Source organism: Dysidea avara, chromosome 3 (assembly GCF_963678975.1).
Source record: "Dysidea avara chromosome 3, odDysAvar1.4, whole genome shotgun sequence".
Lineage (NCBI taxonomy): Eukaryota > Metazoa > Porifera > Demospongiae > Dictyoceratida > Dysideidae > Dysidea > Dysidea avara.
Window position 1 is genome coordinate 19,487,184 of NC_089274.1, and position 15,673 is coordinate 19,502,856.

Consider the following 15,673-nt stretch of genomic DNA (forward strand, 5'->3'; position numbering starts at 1 on the left):
GTTATGTTTGCAATCAAAAACCACTTTTATAATGCTGCCTGGATATCTAATATTATGCAATTGAAAAACTGTATTGACTGCTAGTGTTTTTCAGGCTTCAGATAAATCCCTTCCTGGAATAGAATGAATGACACACAAATGGTAATACTAGTCACACAACATTACCATGGCTTTCCACAGGTTTTGTCTGGTTGGTGAAGGGTAACCAGAAATCTCCCTCTGACCAGCAATAGGCCTCCCATAAGTATGACCAGTACAATGCAGATATCTATAACAGTATCATGACAAATCATGGAAGTTCGCTTGTTACACTTACTTTTGAGTAGCGGAATGTTTAAACCTAATGGGATCATCCCTTCTCCAGTTGTCAGTACTGCACTCCACTTGCCAATTATCTCCTGTAAAAGTACTGTTATTGCAGCTAGTTCTGAATTAAGACTTAAATTACCGTCATCACCAGAGTCTTTGCTGTCTCTGCCATCACCAAAACAACTAACTTCCTGGTTGTTTGATAAAGGTGACTGGAAATAATGGCTATGAAGGAACACCCTTGTTTGTAGATGTTGTAGTCGAATATTGTCACCACATTTAATGGGCTCCCTACATACAGGACAAAAACAACCAGCTTAACAACTGCAAGTAGCACCACAACATGCTATTCAATATGGTATTAGGATGTGCAGAAATAATATACAGGAAAGATATGGTTTATCATCATATCACGACACACATCATACAAACACTCACCCTCTGGTACACTGTCCCTTATGTTGTGCCTTCACTACCCAGTAGCTATTGACATCATCGGCATGTGTTACACCGGTCACTGACTGTGTACACAACACATACTGACTGTGTAACATGTTGTGTTTTAAACACGCACCTGTTGTCCACTTCCTGATCCATACTTCACGTCATGAGAATGTAGTCTGATATTTGTGTCGACATGAGTTAGCTTCAATACGGTACCACAAGTGACAAACTGAAATCCTACACAAAGGAGTGTTTTCAATGCACAATAATCACTGGACAACAGGTGTAGATCTTTTCCACCTGAACAACTATATCATATAGTGCACACAAATGGGTTACCATAATATTAAAAGTGGGTACTTAATGCTTTGTACCACAATTGTGTCTAATTAAAGCACAACATTATCCACATTCTTACCTGAAGCGTTCACTGACAAATGTTGACTCGTCAGTAATATAGTTATAATACAGACTAAACTAAACCTATACCGATCCATCGCTAATATTAACTACCCTATGAGTATAACAAGACAACCTACAATAAGCGGACACGTCACTTGATCGTGCTAACGCGCATGTGCTTTAAATGGAATAACGTTTCCATAGTAGCAATCAAAAATCAGCATCTGTAAACAAATTATAAAATGTCAGAATTGCTCTTTATACCATGGATGATATAAGCGATGAGGATTTTCAGAATCTATACGCGTGGATCGATGAAGTCCCTTTGTCTAGACCGAAGCGAAACATCACCAGAGACTTCAGTGACGGTGGTAAGTGTTTAATAAAATTCCCTATACTGTTGGAATGTATTTGTAATTGCTTGTCACCTTAGTAATGACAGCAGAACTAGTAAAACATTTTATTCCAAAGTTGGTTGAGCTGCATAATTACACCCCAGCAAATTCTACCCACCAAAAATTAGAAAACTGGAAAACTCTGAACAGTAAGTAATCCCAGGTGTACCTGTTTGACCTCATAGTGAACCTTTTGTGTGCATAGGAAAGGTATTTAACAAATTGGAGCACAACATATCTGACGATGTACTGCAAAAGATAGTAGAAAATAAACCACGCATTGTGGAATACATGCTGATGAACTTGAAGGTCAAGATTGAGAGGTACTTGGTACGTGAAGAAGAGGTAAAGTACGACAATCTTCTACAACCTCATCCGGTTACAACTTTGTATAGTCCAACTGATCCAAGTGAATTATATCATCAACTTGAACCACACAAACATTCCATGGCACTGAACTCTAGTAAAGCATCAACAAATCCTTATCCTAATTATTCTTTGGATAACGAGGATGTGTCACAGGAAAGGGGTGATAGTGGGAGACCATCACGATTACCAGTTCCAATATCAAATAACAGACATGTGTCACATGGTCATCGTATGCCACAGTATGGTACAAGAAATCCTTCACAGACACCTACATTGCCACCCATTGTACCCTCATTAAATGGTAAAAAGAAGGGATTTTCTGCCCCAGAAAGATCTAAATACAAGAAGTCATCTAGCAACTTTTGGTGAGTCAAGCTATCAATGGTGAAATCAAGAGTTCATAAACTCTTAGTGAATTTTATTTTAATAGTAATAGAGGGCATATAATATTATGATGTAACATGACCCACTTCTGTTATTTTCAGGGGGAACGCGCATTTAGTTAGTAGAGATAATCGTTGCAATTACAATGCATTACAACTAGGGATGCTGTTATAGTAATGACATACATTGTGTATTGTTCTGTTTAATTTGTGTCATGGCTGAAATTCTTTGTAAAGTTGGCTACTCCAGCATGATGTAAAAAGAATAGAACTGTAGTGATAAGTACAGATGCATATATTCCTCATAATGCTTTTGAGGAATGTATTGTTCAAATGCACAAATGATCATGTTTTACTAGGTTTTTGCTATGTTATGACATATGATAGTATAATATATTGAGTATGAATGACTTGTTGTACCCATCCCTATAATCAGCCTATCTTACTAGAATTGCTAACTAACCATCCCTATTTAACACTTCCTTTAAATTTATATTAACACCTTAAAAAGAGGTGAAAATAAGTTATTTGTGAGCATTACTGAAAGTAGCTTACCATGTGGTTACTTTTGACTGTTCTATTAGAGTATTTTGTGTTGTATTAGGAGTGCTAGACCAGAGCATAATTCAGCTTCTCATAGGATTGAGATAGCTGAAAAAGACCAAGCCATCATGGAAACACATGAAACTATTCAGGTATAGCTACCCAGGTGTGTTATGTATCAATTATGTGTTATTGTTCAGCTGCTGCAAATGAAAGTGCGACGGCTGGAGCATCTTGTTCAAATAAAAGACTTAAAAATAGCAGAGCTCACAAAAAGTCTGCCAAAAAGATGATAATTGTATATTTTTTATTAGCATCTTGTAATGTAATAAGTTACTACACACTCTAAGTCTAAGTACTCATGCTAACCAGTGCCGTGCGTTCTAATAGAGTTAAAGTGCGGCTTGTATTCGGTGTATACCTATTCTATATAAGGCCACCTGGGATGGCAAGTGACAAAGTTGCTCGGGTTCTGTGTGTTCCTGGCGAGTTACCTGGTAACAGAAGGGATGAAACAACGGCCGGGATTACTAGAACTTACAAAGAGTTCTTTTGTGGCTGGGGAGCCTCGTTAGTAAATGTTGTTGTAACGTTCCCCGTTAACAAAGCGATGTTTAGACAACAACTAGAAGGTGTTTCGATCAGGAAAGCATTTAGACAACTAAAACGGGAGGGATTGATTACATTGTACCGAGGAATGGGGCCACCACTTATTCAAAGGACCACATCAGTTGCTGTGATGTTTGGAACTTATGCAAAGTATCACAATTATTTGGAAAGCAATTTTCCAACTGTTCCACGCTTTTTCACCTCTCCGTGTGCTGCATTTGCTGCAGGCACAACAGAATTGTTACTTATCCCATTTGAACGTGTACAGACACTGCTACAGGCAAAACAGTTTCATGGAACATACGATAATACATTTCATGTCTTCAGAAATTTGAGACATCACGGAATATCAGAGTATTATCGAGGCATATCTGCATGTTTTATACGAAATGGACTAAGTAATACATTATTTTTTGGACTGCGAGGACCGTTAAGGGACACTCTACCTGCAGTTGACCGGAAAGGTGGACATTGTTTTGTCGGTGACTTTGTAAGTGGAGCTGTGTTAGGGGCACTCCTTAGTACACTATTCTACCCACTAAATGTTGTGAAGACTCGTATGCAGGTGAAGGTTGGTGGTAGCCATTTAGCAATATGGCCGACATTTCTAGTGATTTACAAGGAACGTGGTTACAGTTGGCGCAAGATATTTAGAGGTGTACATGTGAATTATTCTAGATCAGTTTTATCATGGGGGATTATCAATGCAATCTATGAAGCACTGATGAGATGGCTATAAAATTAAGATCACCAATAAATTATTAATTTAAACAATTTGTTACATTTTTTATACAATTTTATTATTTATTCAGCATATATATTAACAAAATTATAAGTGATTGAGGTCTGATGTTGAAAATGATGTCAACGATGGCAAGTTGCTACTATTGTTTGATGTGAATTTGTGCCACTTTGAAGTGGAGGGAGTTGTATTGGATGATGCTCGTCTTCCTTGCATAAAATCATCAGATGTGGCTGTCATTTGAGAGACGCTGCTGCTGCTATCTAAGCCAGCTACACTGTCTGTAAGTCTCTGTATACTCTTAGAACTTTCTGTACCAATGTCAACACTGTCAAGATCATAAGTGGATTTTGAGCCTGTTATTTCCTTGAGTCCTTTTACAAAGTGTTTCCCTTGTTTCTTACTAGTACAGCTACTAGCACTGCTGTCCAGGCTGTAGTTTGAAAATGAGTTGTGCAATGTATTAGGATAAAATTGGCTATATGGTTCACTGTCTGGAGTAGTAAGGCTTGTAACACTGAGTAGTGACCACATCAATACCAAATTTGTCACCCATGTGTTACTGACCTGGTATTTCTCTTTGCCCTTTTAGAAGTCTGTTCAAATTCTTGTGGGCTATCCATGCCCAAATCTACATCTCCTTCCTAGCAAGTAGGTGGTGGCAATAATCACAAACTTGATAATGTAACTTACTTCATCAGACTCATGAGGACTCGTAAAAATTGACCACTTGCTCTTAGTCTGTACCACAGTGTAGGGAGGTTGTTGTGCACCTGGTAAACCATCGTCAGCTGGTTCGTTATCTTGTCCAAAAGCTCCATACTCATCTGGAGGCATCAGCAACCTACCGGTAAAGCCTGCAATAACTCAGAACATTGAGCGTCAGGTAGCTCACCTCTCTTTAGCTTTTTCAAATTCTCCCCTCTTCAAGTTCAGCTCCTGCACGTGCTTCCTACACTCAGCTGCTTGCCCCTCGAAATATTTCTGGGTACAGAATGACGCTAAAGCAAGTTGTATACGCTGTACCCTTTGTTTACCTTTACTACTGACTGTTTTGTCCCGCACACCTTGCACGTCCATTTGTTGCTGGACTTTTTCACCTATTGAGGGGATTAACGATAGCAACAGTTGATGAATACAATTTATTTGCACCTGGTGAACTTGAAATGTTTCACAGTTAACACATTGAATGACCATAAATGTTTGAACCATTGCCAATATAAGTTACACCCCCTGCCCTCCTACGCGTATTTATATAGGTGTGCATTATGTGGAATTAGAACTTCTCTTGTGATCAATATAATATATGGCGCAATCGTCAGGTACTACTAGCGACTTAAGGAGACTGCAACTTGGACACGAGGGGGTCCGCCTCGTGTTGTGTAGTAAGATTAATGAAGCGGAGGATTTATTCCGAAAGACCAGGTTTGTTTTACCCGAGGTTTTACCTTGTCAAATGATTGGTCAAATATGTGTATAAAAAAAGAACTTTTAATAGATCTCGTAAATAGCCAGCAGTTTTATTATGTTACCGTATTATACAGGTTCAAGGGACCTCAATTACACGCTGGTTACAGCTCAGTGATGTTTTTGGTACGTTTCACATGTTTTCGAATTTTACGTTTGAGTGAATTTTTGTTACAACCAGAAATCCTTGATGACCTTTGATGAGGACTCAATGGAAAAGGCATACAAATTATTGGAGTCTACAGAAAAGTTTTGTGATGTTGGTGATGGAATGTTTGGACAGATGTTCAAAGATCAATCTCGTAGGGCTGAGCTACAAAATATGCCACCCCACGAAAAACAGTACAGGAAATGTGTTATTGCAGATTGTCTCTTGTTTGAGGCGATACTGGCTTTCCTTAAGCAAGGGATCACCGGCTATGTTAAGGGTGGGTTTATCCTTCGCAAGGCTTGGAAATTGTATGTTAAAGTATATCAGGAAACAGAACAGCTTTGCACAACCTTATCACCAATTACACCAGGATCTTCCCCTCCTGCGGATGACTTTCCAGATGGAACCAATGACAGTGCAGAAGAAAATGGAACAGGCGATCAAAATGGCAAAGGAGGTGATAGCTCTGTTGATGCTGATCATAAAGAACTAGAGAAATTAAGTTTAGAAGAATTACCAATAGGAGCAGCACCGACTAACAGTAATGGGGTTGATACTACAGATAGTAATGATGTGGCCGACGAAACTGATGATTTAGCTAGAGCGGCCATTTTGACACAGCCAGCTGCAAGTGGAGCCTACAAGTCAATACCATGGGACAGTGATGACTACATGTTTCCTACATCCATTACTGAGTTACAGGACCAAGATAGTAGGCTTAGAGCTGCTGTGTATTTCGGTTATGGTGTGATGAATTTGTGTATTTCACTAATCCCTCCTAAGCTTCTGAAAGTAGCCAACTTACTGGGGTTCCGAGGGGATCGTGAATTTGGCCTTCGGGCGCTGAAATATGTCAGTTGTTCACAAGACATAAAAGCACCATTAGCCAGGTAAGAATGTGTAACCACAAGATCTTGTGATGATCTTGTGTTTTACATGATGTATGTGTGGTTAGTGTGTGTAATGAAACCTGTTGACGTGAACACTTGTGGATACCTACATAACCCAGGCACTTACCAAAGTATCCGTTAGTGCACCATCAGTAGGCCCTTAATGCATAAACTATCAGGGTACCTTGATACTCAGGACAAAATTGGTTGGTCCCAAGCGGTCCAAATAGTTTCAGTGTAGTCACTATGTAGTGTGCTCCTTTACTGGTCATATTCCACATAGGTTGGCGCTACTCTGGTACCATACCATAATTCGTCCCTTCTTTGCTCTGGATGACAAACAGGATGCAGGTTAGCCCATTGAATGTAATCACTGGTGATCTGTTTGAAATAATCACCACCATCAATTGTCACTTTTACTTGTTATACTACATGATTAAGTGATGTCACTTCACTATGTGATGTCACTTTCACTATGTGATGTCATATGATGTCATTACAGGTGTAGCAGAAGCTTCATCAATACTGTCACAAGCAGAAAAGGAATATCCTGACTCTGCAATATTCCAGTATTTCAAGGGCAGGGTGATGTCTCTTCAGGTATGGCCACTGTGATTATTGTAATGTATCATTGGTGGAACCCCATGAACATTTCGGGGCCATGTTGTAGTGTCATTGTTAGTGGGGTGTCAATCCTTATTTTAGGGGTATAAAGGGTACCAAGAGTTCGTAGTATAAAAATGATGAGTCACTTTTATATTATTAGAAACTATTGATGGTAACAAATAGGACCATGGGCAAGTGTCCACATTTCAAAGATGGGATCTATTTTGGTGTATATCATAGTGTTTTTTGAATGATTAAATTTCAACTTGCAAATATTTTTAAAATATTTCAAAAACATAGTGTCTGGCATGCTGACCTCATAAAAAAACAACAAAAAAACATAGCTATAAAATCACTTGTCGCTATATGGAGCTCTCGCAAGCTCTCATATTGCAATGCACACCATGTGTAGGTGAGACAATCTGGACCCTATTGTTGTTGAAGAGGAGCTGCATTGTCATCATGAACTTGGTACTGAATCTTGTCTACCCGCCATAATCTGCATGCATGCTGTCCGTCCATGATTAAACTAGACACTACAGTTGGTTATGTCAAAAGGGGGTTACTGATTGTAACGTACCGTTTTCATCCACAGTGGTAGAACTGGTAGTATTTTTACATGTGTAGCTAGTTGTGAAGATCATAGCTCACAGGAAACTTATAGCTAGCTACTCAGCTTTACTTTGTATTTCAAAAATATTAAAAAAGAAAGCTGACAGTTTATTTAAAAAATTTTCATGATTGAAAATTGTCCCATTATACGGTATACTGTGATCAGTGGCTATAACTGAAGATGTAGGATTCTAGTCCTAATAATTTTACCCTCATAGCTGTTGTGCACTATGTCATGGCCACTAAAGGTTTGTCCTATATTAAAAGCATTCCATTGAAATAAACTCTTATGTGATATCTAGGATACATATCATGTGACTAAATGTTCATTAACCTTCAGAGCCATATAAGTGTAATGTTTTGTGTAGACTCTTTGTCAATTAGTATAGTGTAAACAAACCATAGAAGTGTCTTACACTTGTGTTGCCATGGTAATTGTGTACTATCCAGTGTTGAGCAATGTTGGGTGGTATGGAATAACTTGGTACATAACTATTGTGGCATTAAGTATTGTGGTATTCTAACTTGTCTACTTTACACACACAAATCAAAAATGCAAGGATAGTTGCAGAAGTAACCAATCGACAAGACTTCTTACATGTATTTTTTGTACAAAAGTGCATCTATTTATGAACAGTTTGCAGTGTTCCCAAAACAGAAGATCAATTGAGCAGCTAATACCACTGAGCAGCTACATATTTCTTAGTTCAGAATACGTTGTTGTATACATTGCCTGTTGTCATGTGGTGTTTTAATTGCCTACAGGGTAACTTGCCTGAGGCACTCAAGTTGTACACAGTTGCAGCAGAGGCAGCACAGGAGCAAAGAGAAATTGAACATATTTGTCTTTATGAGAAAGGTGTGTAACTGTTGAATTCATTGTGTAAGAGTGTAATTGTATAATCAATGTACCCAGTATGTACATACAGTAACTATAATAGTACTCCAATACTAGTAACTTTGTGAATATAAATATACACATTACTCATTTGTGTACATATTAGTGTTGTGACCTATTATCACATCTCATAGGGTGGATGCACATGTTACAGTTACAGTGGACAGAGACCGTACCTTGCTTTGTTAGGTGAGCAAAGGGGTATTGCTATAGTTACTATGGTAACTGCTTTATGTTCAGACTGAAGAATGAGACAAGATGGTCAGCCTGTTACTATGCCTACCTAGCTGCTAGTAAGTCATGTGTAGTATTTTTGTCTGTGATGGGGAGAAACGGACTATTTTATTCTTGGGGTGGAACCAAACTTGCTGAAGTTGCTTTCTTTATACAACAACTCAACCCTTGGTATACATACTGTCAAGATGATCAATGATCCCTTTGTATTCACATGAAAACATTTTCAGATGTAGCAAATTCATTTTGATGATTCACATGATTGTGTCCTACCCCAGAGTTTGTACCTAGCCGTCATCTATTTTGTTGGTGACATTTTTCAAACCCTTAAGAATCCCCTCTTTATTTTGTTAACAGTGTGAGGTACTTAGTGATGAAAATTTCGTTTGCTGTAGTTGTGACAGGAGCTACTGGTGATCTGGTGAAGTCTCGTGAGCTGTTCTTGCAGTCAGCAAAACTGGTGAAACGCAAGACCAACAATTTGGAAAAGTTTTGTGCCAGAAGAGTAAGACTAGTGTAATAGCTATAAGGGAAATAGTTATTACATATTGCATAAGGGACCGTAAGTCGTGCATGTTTTGTGTCACCACTCATAACATCACCGTATGACTAGTGATGTCATCCACACTTGGTATGTGTGACTAGTGCCTCAAGGGCTACCCATGCCAGTGGTACTATGCTCGAAGGCAAGGATAGCTGCTCTGTGTGTCATAAAGCTTTTTTAAAAATGGTACCAAAGTCGCGCATTGACACATTAAGTTGTGCATCTATAATTCACAGTGCTTCCAGTGCTTAGAAAGTTAGTTCAAGTATTGCCCAGCTGAGTGTTCAACGTTGGTATCGATTGTAATAACAATCCATTATTTCTAGTGCTGATAATGGTGCTTCCTTTGTGACATAGTAGAATACTTTAAATTGTGCAGTTTTCTTGGTCTAATTTACATATTTTTGATGGCACATGTCATATAGAAGTGGAAACTGTGTAGTGGTGTACAATTTACAGTCCCTTATGCTACTTATTACTGGGCAGTAACATATGGAGTTGTGGGTTTTTGAAGATAAGCCATGAGGGACGAGGGTATCAGGTGACAATGACTTTTGAGAGGACATTTCATATGAATCTATCATGCTTTACTGATTCTTTTACTTGACTGTTTTATTAGAGTGTTTCACTAATTCTTCCACAAGTGTATCTTGAGAATTCTCAAAGTTGCAATCACTGCTTGGCAAGCAACCTACAATGTTTAAAACATGCCCATTTTAACAGCTTTTGTAGTGCTTGCTTTAAACCCCCTTGGGTGTTTCATTTACATTTTTACTAACAGAGCATTGTGATGATGTACAAATTTCAATACACAAATGCAAATTACAGTGCCTAAATTTAAACTAGTATCATTTGTCACAAAAAGGGCTACATCACCAATAAATACTTGTACTATGGTTGAAATAGGTTGTAATCTTAGTGGATAACAAGTAAGCTACTCAATTAGTTCTCGAACTGTCCAGACTATTTAACAACATTAAGAAGCATTGAACATATAGTCCAGTGTGTCCATTTTGACTGACAACTATACTGAATGTCAAAAGCCATTGATTTAGTTGATAAAATGTTTTCATTGATAATCAAGTCCATAAGAATTTCCATTGTAATAGTAGATCATGTGATCCATAGGCTTTGTGGTACAAGCGTGGTCCCACTCAGCTAATGAAGGAGGAAACCTTACTAATGTTGCTCGAGGTGGTCTATTTGTGGAGGGCATTACCCAACTGCAGCAAGGAGACCAAAGAGAAGATCATCGAAATGTTGAAAGGTATATGACTTGTGATAATGGTATGTTCCATGGTGTAGAGTTAATGACTGACTTCTAGTTATAATTTGTGCAGTTTCCTAAACCATGTCTGTCTGTCCCTACCCAAAACATTAACTATACAAGTAGTGAAGGTTGGTGTATACAAGTTGTATTACACAATAGAGCACACATCTCTAGATCTGTTTAATCAATAAGCTGTTTATGTACACATAAGTGGTTGCGTCGTTCCCAATCATGTTTGCTATCAGGGCATGACATACACAGTCTGTGTAACAGGCAGTTTTTCCCCTAAAGAGTGTTAGTACTACAAGCTAGAGTAATAGCTTGCAGAGTGTGACCAATCACCCAAGTCAATCCTAGCCTAACCACTGAATTATTATGTAGATATCTTCAATTGTGGGTTAGCTGCAGGTAACATTTGTTAACATGAAATGGGCAAGTCCTGCAATTATCACTGAAAGTTTTAGTTAAGTAATTTTGCAAGTGTTTTAAAGCTATTGCATCATTCAAAAGACTGTTTACGAAGTTTACAAGCATCTAGATGGGTAAGCTTCACTGTTGAGTGGTTATCATGTATTCAAATTGCGGGTATGGTCTGTATTTAGAAAACACGGTGAAATGCTTGTAAATAAGTATAGCACTACTTGCCTTAAACACTTTTGTTTGAGTGCTATTCATGACAAAGTCCAACTCGTGGTTATAATCACATGATCATTGATTAGTTTTCACTATCATTTTCAGCATGAACTTTTGTAAAAGAAACCAACAGAACCATTACCATGGCCAGCCATGTTTTTGTGATATGTACCCTGAAATTTACCTTTGAAGTTAGATGGCACATTTCCAATTAGATGCGACAAACTACATCTGTGAAATTTTCTAACTGGATCTGAACTGGGTCAACAGATAAAATATCATTTCAGTGTAATACTGTGTTCTCAGTTATCCAAACAAACTTGATTGTTTATCCAAATAGCAAAAGTGATTGCTGTTCAATTGTTGCCACTATGTTACGGTAGATCTGCTGTAAATGAATGGGGCTCTGTATGTAAATACCTTATCTGGACAAATATTCACTATTGTTGAAGTCTTGTACCGATGGAATGCAGTATTACATCCACTTTATTTTGTGTGTTGTTGTTCCTGTAGCTACAGAGTCAACTTTAGGAGTGACAGGATTTCATGTTGGCCTACGTTGTCTTTTATTGGGAGCAACTCTGATCACTTTAGGAAGACTTGATGAAGCCGAGCAGGTGTGTATATTAATTGTTCATGTCAGTTCTCATCCAACGTATACAGATCTTGAAGAAGACTTACCAGTGTGAGGCTGCACTGAAGAACACTGAGAAGCACATCCTTTCATTTGCTACCTATGAATTAGGAACAATCTACTTTGAGAGGCAACAGGTATGTTTGTGACTGATAATGTGAAACTGGGCCATGGGACACACAGAATTGCATACCTTTTCAAACTTTCGTGTCTCATAGCTTCTTTACCGTTATGCTATTGTCATTCATTTATTACCTATCAATTGGCTATGTAGTACAAATTACAGATTGCGTATATTCCACTCAGTTAGATATGACAATCAGGACTAGTTTGTGTCCACATGCCTGGTTTCACAATTCACATGATGGGTCACAGATCTGTTGTACATTAGTAGAGTGATTTTAGTAGAACGCTTTAGCTGTACTCCATGTTGATAGAAAATGTACATACTAAATTTGCTACCACTATCAGTAACAGATGCATACAAAAGAATTGGTACTCATTAGTTGTTTACTGTTAAGACACTTGAACTGTTGGAAGTTCAAAGCCAAACCCTTATATGTGCAGGGCCTCACCACTTTAGGTACCTACACAAAATGTCTTGACAACAAGGCAGCCTACCTGTAATAATAATACTTTGGTGCAGTCCCCTGAATCCCTACAGGTGCATCAAGCAGATGCTGTGGTCTTCCAATTCATAGAATGTGGTTGTGGATTTTTCTGCATGGGCACGCTTATACCACAAGCGATAAGCTGATCGTGAAGATGTCTGGCTTGCAGAATCATTGTGTAGTTACCCTCACACAAAGTTATGTTAGCCCTTCAAACCACAATTTATTTTTTTATGTTACACATAAAAGAAACAAGTTGCCATGGACAGCCTATTCATTGCTATTCAAAGTAAGGCCATGTTTGTACTTTACCTCGTGGTGGCAAAAAATGTTTCATGCAAAGGTAAGGAATTCACGAATGCTCATTTGTGTGTTTCTACATTCACTTGAAAAAGAGGCGTTGCCATCTTGACCTTTACTCTTATCACATGACCCCATCGATGCACTGTGAGTTGATTAGACTTTATTCCAACCTTGTAGCACAAAGGATAAGAGAAAAGAATTATGACATTATATATAGGACTAAAATGAATATTGTAAATGCCAATGAAACGGATACTTATTTAATATTCTAAATGTATATATTTGATTCACAAACAGTTTTTGTAGGAAATAAAACTATTACATTTGTGCTGATCTGTTAATACATGTACTATAAGCTCCAGTTTTAACAAAGTTTTAAAGTCTATTGTTTTACCGTTGTACAGTATTATGTCTATAGAACATCGAATCTGCCCCCATAGCTTCGAACACTTGATTTAGAACAAATAATTAACTATTTGAATGGTTTGTTTCAGCCCTAGCTTTTATAAAGAGCCTCACTGTTTTATTTATGCATTTTTTCGAACCATCTATCTACTTGGTACTTTTCCATTATGATAATCGTATTAGACATTACATCACTCACGAAATAGTTGTAGTTTCATTCATCTAGCTTCAAAGACTTGCGGAAAAAGAAGCATGCTTTTTTGACACTTGAATTTCGAAGGGTTAAGACAATGGACTAGTAGTATACACACACTCTTGTCCTATAAACTGCATTGATTTGATGTGATAAATGATGTTTGGTTTTGTTGTTAGTACCAAAAGAGCCTCAAGTTCTTCTCATTTGCAAAGGTAAGTGATAGCTGCTACTGGTAAATGCTATGGTGTTAGTTGATGTGTTCCCCATAGGAGGAGTGGAGTGGTTATGAGTTTGAGGCAAGATTGTTGTTTAAGGTCCACTCTGCTTTACTTGGACTAAAAGAACTGGGATATTCCTGAGCTGCTCAGTTAGATGAAGAGAATTTTATTTATTTATTTACTCATTGTATAATTATTAATGATTGTGTGCATGATATTTTATTATTGAAGTGATTTTTAAGAAATGGGAATTTAGGACATAACTATTGTCATTGCATGTATAAAGGTGAAGTAGACTAATATGGGTTCTGGTTCTACTATATGTTAAGCTTTTAATTGGGTTTATTGGTGAACAGTGATATGTGTTTATGCAAACCTGCTCCAGGGGGTTTCCGGAAACCAGTCATGTTTGGATTGAGGCACTGTAATAGAGTGACTCAATGACTCTAATAAAGCAGTCACGGTATTCAGTGGTAAGCCAGAAACCAATCACCAAGAATCCTGGGCTTCCATTTGATTGTCAAGGTGTTTGTACCAGCATGGGGGGGATATATATGTGTAACCAACTAACAACAAGAGTGTACAGGCCTCAGGGTAGGCCTGGTATGGCTCCAAACCACATTCACACTTGTGCTGGCAACTAGGTATCAATTGTATGGTCAATGTTAGTCCTTTTATCCCAATGGATTGTAGCCTGCTTTGAAATGATACACCTATAGGCCTTCCACTCAAGGAATACTGAGAGGATCTGTGCATGTCATATAGTTCACTATATAGTTTCAAGCATCTACACAGATACATTATAGCTGCACTATGAACAGAATTATGGATGCCTATCTATGCAGCATCTCTGACTCCCTGGAAACACTATATATACTACATATACTAAGATAGCATATCAGAATACACTCTCCAGGGAGAAGGAAGTAATCAATGCTGCAGTAAAATGATTTCCTAAAAAAATAGCTCCTGCAAACCATGACTTGAGTGTTATATTAGGGTGGTTGACTATCATGGTCAGGCTTCAAAAAGTCAACAGAGTATTTCTTGAATGGGGCATCTAAATGGTGAAATGGACAGTGAATTAGTATATTTATTATTTATCTAATTTGTCAAAATGACAGGGTGGCACCAAAAGGCATAGCCTGTACAAGGGTGCTTCCCTAACATACATACATAATGAGATACAGAACAAGAACAGTACAAAACACAATTATAACACAATTACAAGAAACACTAAGTACAAAACAGACGATAAAGGGCACGACGAAAAGAGTTCACAGATTTGATACTCAGTATATCAACAGACACATTGTTCCACAGGAATACAGTAGCTATTCACAAAAAACGAGAACCGGTAGTTGTTGATGGTAGATTGTAAAGGTACAATGTGTCTGTTGATACTGATACTGAATAGCATAAGATAGCACATCAGAATACACTCTTCAGGGAGAAGGAACAAGGAAACGATCAATGCTGCAGTATTAAAAATGACAATGATAATATAAATAAACACTTAAACAGTGGGAAGAGAGGCAAACTCTGCCCAGTCTTGGGATGATGGTATTGTTGCCATTAAACTGATAAATAGCTCCTTCTGCAAACCATGGTTTGAGTGTTATATTAGGGTGGTTGACTATCATGGTCAGGCTTCAAAGTCATGTTGAATGGGGTATCTGAATGAAATGGACAGTGACAAAGACCACCGTGTCATGACGTCGTGTCCTACCTCTGGTGCTTCCCATTCCGAATCCAGACGTCGTTTTTTGAAAGGGGCGGGGGGCTTTATGTATGTATGCGCATGT

General features: G+C 38.1%; 5 protein-coding genes across 6 annotated transcripts; 3 read left to right on the forward strand and 2 right to left on the reverse strand.

Moving 5' to 3' along the window:
* Nucleotide 1: 1 nt before the first annotated feature.
* Nucleotides 2-1,340, reverse strand: LOC136249987 (stromal cell-derived factor 2-like). The gene is made up of 7 exons (XM_066042124.1): nucleotides 1,172-1,340; nucleotides 884-990; nucleotides 748-830; nucleotides 449-600; nucleotides 317-398; nucleotides 166-268; nucleotides 2-113 (listed from the first exon to the last, which is right to left on the reverse strand). Exons 1-7 carry the CDS (start codon nucleotides 1,248-1,250, stop codon nucleotides 81-83), a joined length of 639 nt encoding a protein of 212 aa, XP_065898196.1. The 5' UTR covers nucleotides 1,251-1,340; the 3' UTR covers nucleotides 2-80.
* Nucleotides 1,323-3,203, forward strand: LOC136249984 (sperm flagellar protein 1-like). The gene is made up of 5 exons (XM_066042119.1): nucleotides 1,323-1,526; nucleotides 1,589-1,699; nucleotides 1,756-2,284; nucleotides 2,907-2,997; nucleotides 3,046-3,203. Exons 1-5 carry the CDS (start codon nucleotides 1,421-1,423, stop codon nucleotides 3,136-3,138), a joined length of 930 nt encoding a protein of 309 aa, XP_065898191.1. The 5' UTR covers nucleotides 1,323-1,420; the 3' UTR covers nucleotides 3,139-3,203.
* Nucleotides 3,204-3,229: 26 nt separating this feature from the next.
* Nucleotides 3,230-4,268, forward strand: LOC136249983 (mitochondrial nicotinamide adenine dinucleotide transporter SLC25A51-like). The gene has a single exon (XM_066042118.1). It carries the CDS (start codon nucleotides 3,291-3,293, stop codon nucleotides 4,191-4,193), a length of 903 nt encoding a protein of 300 aa, XP_065898190.1. The 5' UTR covers nucleotides 3,230-3,290; the 3' UTR covers nucleotides 4,194-4,268.
* On the reverse strand, nucleotides 4,196-5,477 carry LOC136249985 (MRN complex-interacting protein-like). Of its 2 annotated transcripts, none has more exons than XM_066042121.1 (6): nucleotides 5,349-5,477; nucleotides 5,234-5,296; nucleotides 5,092-5,180; nucleotides 4,890-5,040; nucleotides 4,764-4,840; nucleotides 4,196-4,629 (listed from the first exon to the last, which is right to left on the reverse strand). In XM_066042121.1, the coding sequence occupies exons 1-6, from the start codon at nucleotides 5,406-5,408 to the stop codon at nucleotides 4,284-4,286; spliced, it is 786 nt and encodes a 261-aa protein (XP_065898193.1). In that variant the 5' UTR covers nucleotides 5,409-5,477; the 3' UTR covers nucleotides 4,196-4,283. The 2 variants fall into 2 exon arrangements, with proteins under 2 accessions (XP_065898193.1, XP_065898192.1); XM_066042120.1 differs by having other exon boundaries at nucleotides 4,196-4,713; nucleotides 5,349-5,476.
* Nucleotides 5,456-14,113, forward strand: LOC136249981 (tetratricopeptide repeat protein 39C-like). Its single transcript, XM_066042116.1, has 14 exons — nucleotides 5,456-5,621; nucleotides 5,741-5,789; nucleotides 5,845-6,704; nucleotides 6,988-7,055; nucleotides 7,207-7,304; nucleotides 8,688-8,781; nucleotides 8,955-9,009; nucleotides 9,061-9,113; nucleotides 9,450-9,559; nucleotides 10,727-10,865; nucleotides 12,015-12,118; nucleotides 12,165-12,272; nucleotides 13,827-13,862; nucleotides 13,920-14,113. The coding sequence occupies exons 1-14, from the start codon at nucleotides 5,503-5,505 to the stop codon at nucleotides 14,007-14,009; spliced, it is 1,983 nt and encodes a 660-aa protein (XP_065898188.1). The 5' UTR covers nucleotides 5,456-5,502; the 3' UTR covers nucleotides 14,010-14,113.
* Nucleotides 14,114-15,673: the final 1,560 nt, after the last annotated feature.